Below are 14,656 nucleotides of genomic sequence, written 5' to 3' on the forward strand. Positions count from 1 at the left end.
AGCATTTTTTAAAGGTCCCTTTCCTGCCTCTCTCCAAAAGACAATTTAGGGACACGTCAATTTGGGCAGTGGCACCGTCAGGGCAGGACTCTGGTGCAAATGTCCAAGCCCCGCTCGGCAGAATGAGCAGAAGAGCTAATAAATATAGCAGAGCTGGCTCATCACATTCTGCAGCAAGTGAAGTAATGCACATTACCATCTAAATGGTCTGGGGGCTGTAAGAGAGTATAAAATCACCCGACTGTTGTATTTCCTGTCTTTGCTGCCTACCTGGGACAACCAAACAAAGTGAACAGAACTTCTACATGAGCTTCATGGCAGGTAGGACACCCTTGCTTACCAGGCATGAAACAGGCAAAATGTTGGGGAGATTGGTTTCACCAGCACATATGCACTACACCGATCAGGCAATCGCAACAGATGCATTTACACTTAACGGAACACACCACCACCTCTGCCCTCCCCATCTGCCTCCCAGTAAGCAACAGTGACCTACACACCAAGACACTTTTTGGCCTTTCTGTATTTTGAGAGGCTGCCCCTGGTAAATTGAAATAGTTGGAGCATATCTACTTTGTTTTGTGAGTCCCAAGCAGGTGACAATATCAAGAAATTGGCTCTCCTCCTACGTTCCTGGTGAGAGGTCCATGCAGCTTGATGGGCCAGGCATTTTGCAAAACTGAATGGGGGAAAGGAGCTTCCTGGGGCAACTGCTGAACCATAGTTTGATTCAGTCAACCAATTCTATTCATGGGGATTAACTCTGCATGTTTTCACACAATTCAAAATTAAGTCATGCCAAGGCGTCAGGTATGCTCTTGATTCCAAAGCAAGTCTGAGTCATTCAGAAGATACAGGGGTTGCCAATTTTTCAACTGGCCACTATAACTTTGCCATTCAGAAAAGTGCTCAGTATGCAAGGATTAGCCCATGATTATCTTTCATTGCATGGATTTAAATATTATCATCTGCTAATTCCTGCATACTAAGCTGCTATTAAAGGCTGAGCTATGTGAACAAGTCGAAAAGTTGGCAACCTTAGAGATCATAGTTACTTGTGGTTCATACACTGTGCACAGAGCTAGCTGCAACCCCCTGGAGCCAATTTTGTGGATGGAAGAGTTCTCAGGGTTGTAAACAGCTGGATGGAGAGTTCTGAAGGCATCACACAAAAACAAACAACTTCCATCATCCATTATGTGCCATTTAACAGGGTTACTTACTGCATAACTAAAAATAAATCACATAACTAAAAATAAAATGCTGATTTTCCTGTTAAATACATAGGATCATATATAGATGAATGGGGCAGTTGCTGTAGAGCTGGACTAGCTGGGGCCACTTGCATGTGTGTGTGAATGGGGGGAAAGGATCAGCCAGTTTCCTACAACAGCCTGCCCGAAGCCTATAGAAACCCACCAGCCGCACTCGAGTGCAATAGCCCTGTCTCCTACTGTTGTTCCCCATTGACTGCTATGAAGAAGTATAGTGGCTCTAATCGCAGAGGTAGCGTAATAACCATAATTGCAACTGACCATTCTGTCCTTAATTTATTTTAAAGCTCTAAGTAGGTAGCCAGCATCACCACATCTTGCGGTAGCAAATTTCATCGCTTTTAACTACACATTGTATAAAGAAGTACATCCTTTTATCTGTCCTGAATCTGCCCCAAACCTAGAGTGTTTGCCAAAAGGCTGGGGGGGGGGTTCATTTTATGGCAACTCAGCCTGTTTCAACCAATCATGGTTTAAAAGCCTCCTTCAGGGGGCTACAAAAAATAAAGTCCTTAAATCACAGATACACAGCAATTAAAAACAAACAGCATTACTGACTGATTTCATCAAGCCGTAGCTGTACTTAGATTAAAAAGCAGCCTGTAGAAATTTTTTTAAAATGTATCTTCTATTAAACTGAAGACCGAAATTAAAAACCAGCAGATTATATGTTTTTGATGGCATTAGTCATGTTGAGTTTATTTATATACCACATTTACCCCAAATACCATTTGGACTCAAAGCAGTGCACAGGGGGAAAACCCACTTAAATGCAATTGTATGACGATCATAATATATAATAAATAGGATAATATCATTGCAGCACTCTCAACTGAACCACCAACATTTCGTAATGTGTGTGTTTGAGTGTGCCTGAGAGCATTATGTTGACCAATATGTTTGTTAACAATTAGGTCCCCAACCCTGGTTCTGTGTGAGAGAGTGAGAAACTTCTCCGCACCCGCTGTCTCTGCACTAGGAATGGGGGGGGGGGGGGAGTGGGGTCCTTCCAAATGTTGTGGAACTACAACTCACATCAGCCACAGCCAGCATGGAAGCTCTATTCCAGCAATATTTTGAGGGCTGCAGCTTCTCCATTCCTGCTGTACTATAGGATGCATAATTTTATAAGCATCCATCTTTCCCCCTTACTCATCTCCTCCACCCTCCAGGTTTAAAAAGCCCCAAATGTTGTACCAGTCCCGCCTCTGGGTGACATTACACGGCTCAGGACAGTAATGTGCTCCTATATGCCGTTACGCGTATGAATGAGCTGGCTGATGGGCCACTCTAAATGAGGCCTTCAGATCCGTGCAGCGGATATCTGTAAAGCTGTGTTTCATTAACGTGTTGTCTTGCAAAGGTTCTGCGGAGGTGGAATAAGATAAACAAGGTAGATCTTTTTACACAGTACAGAAGATTAGTACAAGGTTATAACCTTGCGATAAATGTTTGTGGGCAGCAGATGCTTCTGTTGATTACGTTTCTACTCTAATTATCGAAGGAATAGCCCCTCTCCCATTGTGATAGCTGTGGTGGTGATTAACTCATACAGAATTACATCCTCTCCTCCCTCCCCCCCAACCGCCACCCCACAAAGTCACACCTTATTTTTCCCTGCAGCCTTAGCTTGTTAGATCACATTTTTATAATATGCACTGAACCATGATGTTGTCGGAAATCCTCAGGAGATTCCTAGTCAGTGTTGTGTACTGAGTACTGAAAACGGGGTGTGGGGTTACGACCATTAAAATCCTACCTGTGTGAATTATGGCATAGCAGTTTGCAGACATATGGAGAGAATATTTCCCTTGAGCTGATTTAGGCTGGGACATGTTCATAAAACGCATTTGCAGTTTTTCCACTGCAGTGTTTTGGTGTTTTTTTTTAATCAGAATATGCCAATGAGTTGTATCACAAACTAACAATCTCCATCCTACCCAAGAGGACAATGTCTTTTTGGTCCACGTCCAGTCTTTATACCCCCACCTCAAATTTGCACTGCTTTGTGTGTGTGAGAGGACAAAAAGAATCTTGTGGAACCTTAAATTAATCTATTTGTTATAGTGTAAGCTTTGTGGTTATCATAAGATTCATGAAGTGAGATCTTCAGTGAGGCAAGCTGCCTCATACTGAGTCAGACCATTGCTCCATCTAGTGCAATATTGTTTACACTGACTGGCAACAGCTCTCCAGGGTTTCAGGCAGGAGTATTGCCCTACCTGAAGCTGCCGGGGATCAAACTAGGGACTTTTGGCATGCCAGGCCCTTCTGCTTTCTGTTCTTGTAATGTGTTCCAAAGGATGAATTTTGTTTTAAATTTCGTTTAGCAAAATAGCTTACATGAGTTTAATACCTTTATTAAAAATAACCAAAAAACCAAAAAACTTTAAAAGCAGTAGACAACACTATTAAAAAAAAATACTTAAAAAATCAACTGTTTTAGAAAGAAATATAAACAATAAAATTACATGCCTGGCTTAGTTGGACAGCTCAGTTGGTTAAAGCATGGTGCTGATAATTCCAGTGTTGTGGGTTTGAGCCCCGTATGGGACAACTGCATATTCCTGCATTGCAGGGGGTTGGACTAGAAGATCTTCAGGGTCCCTTCCAACTATACAATTCTCTGATTCTATGATTCAGCTGGCCTAAACAACAACAAAAAATTAGGCAGACGAAAACAATGCAATGAAGATGCCTCCCTAATATTAACATTAATTATACATTGAACAAGGTAATCGTGGCACGGAAATCATTTCACCATGGTGTGATGCTAAAAAGTTGTGGGTTGCATGTGAATGATGCAGTAATAAGGTTCACGGCCAGCTGCTTTTCTGGGAGGGTGTCAATCCCAATAGAAAGGCCCATGGGCACCCAATTGCATGGTCCAAAAAAAGTACTGCATTATTCACAAAGAGCCAGCGGTTATGCTGAATTCTTCTCCAGAGAAGCAGTGTTCATATCGCTAGAATCTCTGTTTAAAGGGACAAGGTAGAAAATGACGGGGAGAGACTTCAGATTATATTTGCGAAGAATCAGAGTAGGCTATACTGGCTCAGAGCAGAATGAAGTTGGTGGGGAGCACCTCAACATTTGCCCCAGTGGACCAGCCCCCACTGGCATCCTTCATGAAAGAGAGAGAATGCCACCAGTATTTAGGCACATAGCTCTTTATTACTCTTTTAATTTGCAATCCATCATTTGTAAAGATTATCGGCCTTGCCCTGGATTTGCTTCTTGCTGCTCATGTCTTAGACTGATACGTTGGTTAAACAGTTTTTACAAAACGATTTGTCTTCATCTGGCTTTGGACAGATCGCCATGCGTTCTACAACGGCAAAACCCTTCAAGGACCAAAATTACTTCGAACTCAAGCGGCAATGCCTTGAAGAAGGCAAGCTCTTTGAAGACCCTGAATTTCCAGCTTGCGATGCATCTCTCTTCTACAACGTTCCTCCACAGGGGAGAGTGGAATGGAAACGCCCAGAGGTATTTGTGAAGTATCCATTCTACTTGAGTCTGATTATCTCTATTTTTTTGCTCACCTCTTAATGGCCTGGCTTTGGCATAATGTATCTCAGTTTATTGAGACAAGCTGTGCCCAAGCCTTGTTTACCACCTCTTCCTTGCTCCCTCTTGGTGTGCACCAGATTTCCTGGGTTAACCAACAGTTGTCCCCTGTTATGTCTGAACCAAGGAATCTATGGTTACCAGGATCATGTTGGGTGAAATTGCATTCAGATATAAGTTTCCCCAATCCCAGTAACCTCAGTTTCCCAGTTCTAATGAAGCAGGAATCAATGATTAATTAACCCATGAGGTCTTCAAGTGTGGCATGCTGTGACAGGAGGAGGAAAGAGAGGGACTGTGTGGACAAGGCTTGGGCATATTGTGGCTTAATAGGATGAGATATATTAGATCTGCACAGGGCCAATATATGTTTGTTCTTCTTTTCCAAGAGGTGGGAGAGAGTATGGATTAATTCAAGCCAGATTTGAGTCAGGAACAGTTTTTCATGATTGGAGTCACTGCAGGGATATGTTAAGTGCTGGTAAAGGAGGGCTGATTTTGACCATGTGCAGAGGGCCTTTTATTGTTCTCCACCAGGACCTGACCTGAGACACTAGCCTCGGGGATGCCTGTATAAGACTATCTACTCAACAATCCTCAGCTGAAACAAATAATAAAAATGTTTCATCTTCATTTTTAAAGTTGGCATCATTGACCCACATGGCCAATGTTGCTTTAATAGTGTGTGGGGTTGTTTTTGTTTGAGAGCGGGGAGTTATTCATGGGGAAATTACATCAGGATTCAGCAAATCAGTACGATTCAATAAATCATCTTAAATGATTGAGATACATCATGTGTGCAAATTGTGCCCCTTGTGATTGCACAACTTTCTCCTCCAGGAAACAAATGATGTAGCCCTAATCTTGACAATGTTTAAGGAAAAAAGCTTTAGATATTTTTTATTTCTGTCCACTTTTAAATGCTGAAGCTTTTTATTAAATGCTTTTATTCATTGCCCTTGTATTAATTACTGCCACTCAATTTTTAGAGGGTATGTTTGTTTTAACTGGATAATTTATTATTACTACTGCTACCGTCACCCTAGAAGGGCAATTGTGCTATAATCCAAAGGCAAGGCTCATCAGCATGGTGCCTATACATGCAATGGTGCCCTTGATGTCTACCCCTGGTATCTACAAAGCCTCCGAGGCACCCCTCCACTACCCCATTAAGCATTACCGTATTTTTTGCACCATAACACTCACTTTTTTCCTCCTAGAAAGTAAGGGGAAATGTCTGTGCGTGTTATGGAGGGAATGCCTATGGGTGGCAGGGGGGATCTGCTGCAGTCGTGAGCAGAGGATCCATGGTTCCCCTTCCTTCCCTCCTCTGTGGCTTGCTTTGAAACAGCAAAGCGCGAGAAGAGCCGCTGAGTGGGGAGGAGAGAGGGACAGAGAGCCTGCTTCTTTAAAGGAGCAAAGCGGGAGAGGAGAGGAGCCATTTACACGAGTGAAAGCGGCTCCTGTCCAGTTGGTTCCTTTAAAGCAAGCAGGCTCTCGGTCCCTCTCTCCTCCCCACTCAGCTCGCTATATAGCAGCAAAGTTTTTCAGCTCCCTAAGCCGGGGATGAGCGGGGAGGAGGAAGAAAAGCAGAGCCTGCTTGCTTTAAAGGAGCAAAGTGGGAGAGGAGAGGAGCCTTCTCCCCTTATATCCCCCTTCTTCATTATTAGCAGCATCCTTCTCCACCCACCCCACGCGTGCTCCTTGTCCCTTGAGTGCTTTTCCTTCCCTCCCCACTTAAAACGTGGTTACAAAGTACGGATCCACATGGATCCTCAGGATTTTTGCATTGGGCTACTCCAAACTCACTGTCAGATCACATGTCTGTGGCCACAGCATGAACACAAAAATCATACATCCACTGTTTTGTTTAGAATATTTTTTTTCTTGTTTTCCTCCTCTAAAAACTATGTGCGTGTTATGGTCGGGTGCGTGTTATAGAGCGAAAAATACGGTAAGTTGTGGAGGTGCTGTAGATGGGCTTTTCTGAGTGCACTGATTTCTTATTTAGAATTGACTAGGCAAGAGCCTAAAGCGAAACACCTTACTTGTTTTATATTTAAAGTTCTATTGCTCTTGTCGCTTTCAAATTTGGTTTCTTTAGTCACATTCTTTTGTATTTATGATTCTGAGTTGTAACAAGCCACAAGATAGCCAATTATTGGTAATATTATTGTCTTATAAATTAGTTACTGTACATCTGTGGTAGTTGAAGGTTTTTGCATATTTTGGAAGTATCTATATATAAACAATTTATAGTATGAAATTCCTTCACCCTTGTATTTTCGGTAGTAAGAATGCCTAAAAATATTTTTCATGCAATATTCTTTTCCCGTATATTCTTTTTTTTTTTTTAGCTACAAGATTAGATCAGAACATATATTTATTTTTGCATACATTTATCTTTTGAATACATGTGCAATTACTGTTTTGAATTTTATTGTGTCCTTCATGGGTTGTGCAAACCGCTGTTCTGAATAATGTTTTTTATAGAGTAGCGGCTGCTTGGGATGAGTTTATAGAACCAAGTGGGACAGTGGCCCGAAAAAGTTGGGGAACCACTAGCATAGATATGGACTGATCCCAGTATATTTTGATGTAGGTGAAATATAATTTCACACACAGGTTAAAATTGGGCAGTGTTTCAGAATTCAAATTAAAAACTATTTTCAGATATTCCTTTTTGAAACTTCAAACCACAAATCAGGCAGCGAATTTCGAGTCCAAGCTGTAGCGATGTTGCTGATGTTAATAATGCATTGGTTTGTTAAGCCAATCTGGTTTGTTAGTCAAGACAATATCAGGGATTGCACGACTCTCTTTTATCATGGACCAAAACTGTATTTAAACTTGCAGTAAAATGACATTGATTTCAATTCCGATCTGTATTAGTCACACTCCGTACTATTTCCATTCTGCCGCTCTTATCATTTTGGCTCAGCTCTAGTTTGACATTTATTTATTTATATTTATTTAATACAATGAACATGCTACTTAACATGTTATTTACTTGTAAGTGGTTTGCATAACATATACTATAATTACTGGTACGATCAGATGTTAAATACAAGGTCACTTAAAAAATGCATATAAATAAAACCAGCACTTAAAAAAAAGCACGTTCTAAAATAATATTGCATGTGAAATTTACATAACTTGCTTAAACAACTTTTTCTTTAGCAGATGCTGAAAACAAAGAACAGCGTCCTAATATTTCTGATAAGGGGAACATTTTTGCACTTATTTAGCAAATGTCTTTGACTGCGCAGGATGGATGTTGTTGAAACCGTCGGCATGTATTCATTTACTATGATTCTGTTCCCCCTCCCTTTCTCCCAGGATGGAACTGAAGATGGTAGCCATGAGAATTCAGTATCGGTTGCCTTCCTCTCAATTCCCTCCTCAGATCATAGCTGTCAACGTTTACCTTTTTTAAAGGGAATTCCTTTATTCCGAATAGGATTCCTCACCAGAAAAGGGAAAAGTTGACAGCTATGCCTCAGATTCATTATTGGTCTGCCTCAGGGCTGTGGCATCTTTCTTAGCTCAAAAGTCTCATTGCCTCAAGAGAAGCCTTCTTGGGGCTGCATGCCCAGGGGTGGACAGGGCCAAAGTCAAAAACGGCAAGGAAACAAACGTAACTCATATAATAGAATCATAGAATCATAGAGTTGGAAGAGACCACAAGGGCCATCGAGTCCAACCCCTGCCAAGCAGGAAACACCATCAGAGTACACACTCATTTCAGCCATGAAAACAAACTAGGGGGAGGCGGGACACATTGATGCAAGGGACACATTGATACACCAACAATATTTCAATATCAAGAAACGTTATTTGTGTTGTGACATCACTAAAACATGTCCATACATGTGTGAGTACGACAGTTGCGACCACGCCGCCTGCCAGTTCCCTGTTGGCATTTGACGAGAGTAGGTGTGTTTTTAGTGCGGCCAACTGAAAAATTACATGAAATGTAAAAGTGTTCCAACGCTGTTTTACGTTATTTAGTTAAGATTTAAAAATACCAAAGGTAAGTTATCCTACTCAGTAATCAGGATTACATGTAAGCGTAAGTACGTTCAGTGGTTTTATTATTAATTGTTAGTTTTCTGAAAATGTCCGTTGGGGCACTTTGATACACTAAGACACGGGGCACATTGATACGTATAAAAGTGCCCCGCTAGTGTACAGTAGTTCCCCAATATACAAGTTTACATGGAATCTCTAAACTGATTTCCTACTCATGAAATTTGAAAAGAAAAAAAACCCGTTGTTTACTACATGGCCAAAGTTATTTCTAAATATCTGATTATCAAGTGTCATATCTCCGGGGGAAAACAGGATCTTGTATGTTTGTCTTCCCCATTGTAGAAGATAAGGCAAGCATTGATTTCAAGGATGTTGTTTTGCAGTTGCCAAAACCAAATTTCTCAAAAGGGCGCATCTCGAACATCATCTCTTTATACTTTTTCTTTTGACTTCAGTGCATATAATGTGCAATAGAAGCTAAATGTTAAGTAATTATCTTGTTTTTTTATAAGCATTTTGTTTAAATTACTATTTTTTGACTACCTAACATGAGTTCTTATGCTTTCTAAAGTTTTTCCAAAGTTTTTTAAAAATATGGATAGGTGCTTGAGGAAAGATTAATATAAGTTTTGATGTTGTGTTAAGAAAACCTGCCATAAAGTCTATATGTGATAAACATTGTTAGTTTTGATACGTAATTTAGATTTTAAGTAACAAATTGTAAGGCTGATTATGATCTCTCACAATAAAAAATTGTTTTTTTCATTATTTTTTTCTAAATAATTACCATTCTCATACAATTTACGTTTTGTATCAAAGTCCCCCATCCACTGTATCAAAGTGCCCTGTAGGTGGGACAGAATGATACAAAACCCCCTTTTTTTTTACTCAAGTCACAGTTCAAGGACAAATTCTAGCCAGGCAAAAGCACTTGAGGAATATCTGAAGCAGGGCTAGTGAAAAGGGGGACGTGCAGAGAGTCCAAGTCCAGACAGAAAGAAAGATGGAGGGCTGCCTTTGGCCTCAAGGACTTAAACTGACACCCCCCTTTCAAGTGAGGTTCTGAGATGGCTACTGAGAGACTCTTCTTTTTTCTTTGCTGTGATTAAAGTAAAGGTAAAGGGACCCCTGACCATTGGGTCCAGTCGTGACCGACTCTGGGGTTGCGGCGCTCATCTTGCTTTGTTGGCCAAGGGAGCCGGCGTACAGCTTCTGGGTCATGTGGCCAGCATTACTAAGCCGCTTCTGGCGAACCAGAGCAGCGCACGGAAATGCCGTTTACCTTCCCGCCAGAGCGGTACCTATTTATCTACTTGCACTTGACATGCTTTTGAACTGCTAGGTTGGCAGGAGCAGGGACCGAGCAACGGGAGCTCACCCCGTCGCGGGGATTCGAACTGCCGACCTTCCCATCGGCAAGTCCTAGGCTCTGTGGTTTAACCCACGGTGCCACCAGAGACAAATCTTTAAATGGGGGGTTGCTCAAAAGATGTCTTTCATTTCATTTTATTAAAATGCAAAAGGATCTCTCTTGATATAATCATCATCTGTATTTTGTTTAGATGTTACTGTGTTAGGATTTTAGTTGCGTGCTGGGTTGTTTATATTCTCATTTAGTTTCATTATGGCGTTCGGTCAAAACAGTATGATTGTTAAAGCTATCTTGAGAATAGGAACTAGGAAATCAGGGCAAGCAGTTCCCCCACCCAAGATTTCCACTCCTTTGTTTTCCATGCTGTTGTTCTGCTTTGTGTTCTACTCCTCCTGAATGTGGGCTGAATGAGAACATGCAAGTTCTCATTGGGAGGCAGAGAAATTCAGACAGAGAATGGCAAGGTTTTGAGCTGTGAGTTTGCCTGGAGTAGAAGCAGCTTGGAGTAGGGGGCCTTAGGGACCCATCCTGTTGCTTTTCAAAGGGTGGGAATCTTGCAGAACCTGCAGTTCTGCTGTCTACTCTTGGAGGTTGTTTGCTTCCACTGCTTGCATATTATTATTATTATTATTATTATTAATTATTACATTTATTTATACCCTGCCCCCCCAGCCAAGGCAGGGCTCAGGGCGGCTAACAACCAATAATAAAACAAGTTGTTTGAAATACAACTTAAAAACAAGATTAAAATACAACATTAAAACATTAAAATGCAGCCTCATCACAGGAGGAGAAAGGAAAAAAGAAAGAGGGGGAGGGAATCAAACTGATTCTAAGCCAAAGGCCAGGCAGAACAACTCTGTCTTACAGGCCCTGCGGAAAGAAATGAGATCCCGCAGGGCCCTGGTGTCACGAGATGAGTGTTTCACCAGGCTGGAGCCAGTGTTGAAAAGGCCCTGGCTCTGGTTGAGGCTAATTTGACTTCCTTAGGGCCCGGGACCTCTAGGGTGTTGGTATTTATGGACCTTAAGGTCCTCCGTGGGGCATACCGGGAGAGGCGGTCCCGTAGGTACGAGGGTCCTAGGCTGTGTATTGTTTCAGGTTTGGGGGGTCAATCTGAGTCCCTTCCAGTTCTTGGGGTCCTGTATTAAAGTCTAATGGAGGATTCTATTGTTGAACTAATCAGACAAGTTCCTTTGTGAGATAACCTGTAGCTGGCCACTTAAGCATTCTTATCGGCATCCCAAAAGGATGAGTTGGGTTGCCAGAGCTACAACCAAGTAATGGTGCCCTTCTGGCTAATGGGTGGATCTTCCAACCCCCTCACCTGGCTGGTACTTAGAAGGACAATAGGCAGAAAGCAGTGTCTGTGAGCTGAGTGAGAAGAGTGGGCAGAAGCTAGAGAGTCAGAGACATGTTTGGGGCTCCCCTGGCAACCTAGTGGGGAAGCAAGATCTGTTAGGGTGTTAATGCTGTTAGGCTCAGGTTGTATATGTGCATATATAAACCATATGCCCTAAAGGCACCACAGTTTCTGTTGCCCCTCGTTCCAAGGAAGCCTGGGACCCCTGGGCTCAGAGATTGGGGTGGGGTGTAACATCACTGTATTCCAGTGCTCTCTCACACAGAGGAAGCTAAATTCTGTAGGGTTTGAACAAGTCTTCTCACTACTCAAGGAAGCGAACATGTTTTAGAATGAAGAAGCAAAGTGTTCCTGTGGCAGGGAGCTTGAAGCAACTTGAACAGAGTACCTGTTTCTAAATGAAGGGCAAGCCTCTGTTGAGGCATTGGAGAGAGTTCAGGAATCTTATTAATATGGATCTCAGGCCAGTTTCCTTTCAACACTGGGAGATACTTGCTAGATTATTATTATTTTGTTAATGTGAACCTGCAATCTGGGAGAATGGAAACAGCATTTTGCAAATTATGAATCAAATATTGTCATTTTGTTCCAGCCTCTGAATTCTGGAAACATCTTTTTGAACGTGGGTATGTTCCAATTTGAAATGCCTTTCAACTGCTGGAGTAGTACTGGCTCTCAGTTATTGAATTGCTAAATAGTTTTATGAACGGAAGAGATCTATCTAAAACCTTCTGCCATTCATATCTTTAAAATCATGTTTAGGGAAGTTTTTAATGTTTGATCTTTTACTGCATTTTTAAAAATCCTGTTGGAAGCTGCCCAGAGTGGCTGGGGAGGCCTGGCCAGATGGGCGGGTATAAGTAATAAATTATTATTATTATTATTATTATTATTATTATTATTATTATTTATTATTAAAACAACCCCAAAATAGACACACATACCTCAGTTGGCATCAACTTGCAGTGACTAAATCAATTGCTAACACAGTGGTACCTTGGTTTACGAACTTCATCTGTTCCAGAAATCCGTTCTTAAACCAAAACTGTTCTTAAACTGAGGCGTGCTTTCCCTAATGTGTCCTCCTGCCGCTAGTGCCCTTCCACCGTTTGAATTCCGTTCTTAGACCGAGGTAAAGTTCTCAAACCAAGACACTATTTCCGGTTTTGCGGAGTTTGTAAACCAAATCGTTCTTAAACTGGACTGTTCTTAAACCAAGGTACCACTGTAGATAAAATAACCCTGTTCTGCTCTAAAACTTCTCCCATATCTTCAGAGATAATGTTTGGTTCTCAAATGCCATCACTCAAATAAATAGCAATAAATTATTATTTGAAAATTAGTAGTATGTGAGATTATTAGCCTCTCACAGAGCAAGTGACACATTTCTATAAAATCCAATAAAAGGTCTTTTAATGGTACAATCAGACATGGAAGAGTCCTTCTCTGTCATCATACAACAATTTTGTTTTCTTCTTCCCCATAACCATCCATCTTCATTGATCCTTAGCTCGATATTGCTGCTATGCTGAAACAGATATTCCAGGTTGCTCTTAGACTTGGATAGGCTGTCCCTAGACAGGAAGGTGTTAAACGCATGTGGTGGCTTAAAAATAAACCAGGAAGGTTGGCTTATCTTGCAGAGATGCATATGGCATACAAAAGGAAGCTGTTAAGATGCGTTGCCATAGCAACTGCATCTTCAGTGGCGGCGGCAGGCCACAAATATGCAGCTGTAATGTAGTCAAATTGCCAGCTGTGTGTGTGTGTGTGCACGCGCTGTGTGTGTATACATATATATATACATATACATACATACATACATACATATACACACACACAAACGTGTGTGTGTGTGTGTGTGTGTGTATGGGGTATGTGTATGTGTAACAAAGCAATCACAGCTTTACCTCCTACCAAACACAACTTTAACCTTAGCAATCTCAAGATCATTTAAAGCAAGGAGTACAAAATTGTATGCCAAAATTGTATTTTGTATGTACAAAATTGTATGCCACAAAAAAAGGAGAAAAAAGAACCTGCATTTTGTGGGAAATAAATAAAATGACTGAAGCAAGGGGGAGGAACCTTCAAGCCTAGTCCTCAGAACATTCCCCAGAACATTCCCCTATCCAGGCTAAACACCTAACTGGTCCTGATCATGGCTCTTGCCTGCTAGAGAGCTGTGTGAGCACGTGCTGTATAAAGGTAAAATTCACATTTGTTGCTTTGCCCAGTTTTGCCTCTGGCCTCACCCACTGCTGGCATTTGGCCCTCAGAAGGTTGCTCAGATGGGAATGTGGCCCTCAGAGTTGAAAAGGTCACTGATCTCTGAATTTAAGGCTCCTGCGAATGCAAGGTATGTTCCTGCTCTTCTGGCTTCATTCACATCCTTCTATTCAAGCTCAGCTGTGGTCAGCGGCAGAGAAGTACTGACAGAGAAATAGCAGTTTAAAGTACAGTGGTACCTCTGGATACGCACACCTCCGGTTGCGTATCCTTTGGGTTACGCACGCGGCAAACCCGGAAGTGACAAAGTTTCAGTTCAGAAAGAAGGGAGTCGGGGCAGGCTCTGTTATGCTGGCTTTTTGATGTTGTCTTCTGTGTTGTACCCATATTTGCTATTTCTCTTTGTTAAAACAAAAGCAGCAACAACAACACTTCCCAATCTGTTCAGACCACTCCCACAGCTTTCCACTCTCAGTCTTCTTGCCCTTTTAACTCCCATGCCGTAGCCAGTGAAGTTGTAAAACCTGCCTTCTCTTTTGCATCCCTGCCCAACCCTGACTTCATGCAAAACCAGGATTATGATATACAGTAGCCTCCCACGGAGACTGAGTGATGAAAGCCTTACACATTTATATGTATAAAAAGGTAAAGGACCCCTGACAGTTAAGTCCAGCCACAAATGACTCTGGGGTTGTGGCGCTCATCTCGCTTTATTGGCTGAGGGAGTCGGCATACAGCTTCCGGGTCATGTGGCCAGCATGACTAAGCCGCTTCTGGCGAACCAGAGCAGCGCACGGAAACGCTGTTTACCTTCCC

At 41.9% G+C, this 14,656-nt stretch overlaps 1 protein-coding gene across 5 annotated transcripts in view; it reads left to right on the forward strand.

The window, feature by feature from the left end:
• Positions 1 to 14,656, forward strand: part of CAPN6 (calpain 6) — a 72,376-nt gene that overhangs the window by 12,452 nt on the left and 45,268 nt on the right. For all 5 annotated transcript variants that reach the window (XM_053373832.1, XM_053373828.1, XM_053373829.1 and 2 more), the window contains one exon: positions 4,590 to 4,763. In XM_053373832.1, the coding sequence (XP_053229807.1) occupies positions 4,596 to 4,763 (168 nt within the window). In that variant the 5' untranslated portion in view covers positions 4,590 to 4,595. The remainder of the gene's footprint in view (positions 1 to 4,589; positions 4,764 to 14,656) is intronic.

Source organism: Podarcis raffonei, chromosome Z (genome assembly GCF_027172205.1).
Source record: "Podarcis raffonei isolate rPodRaf1 chromosome Z, rPodRaf1.pri, whole genome shotgun sequence".
Taxonomy (NCBI): Eukaryota; Metazoa; Chordata; class Lepidosauria; order Squamata; family Lacertidae; genus Podarcis; species Podarcis raffonei.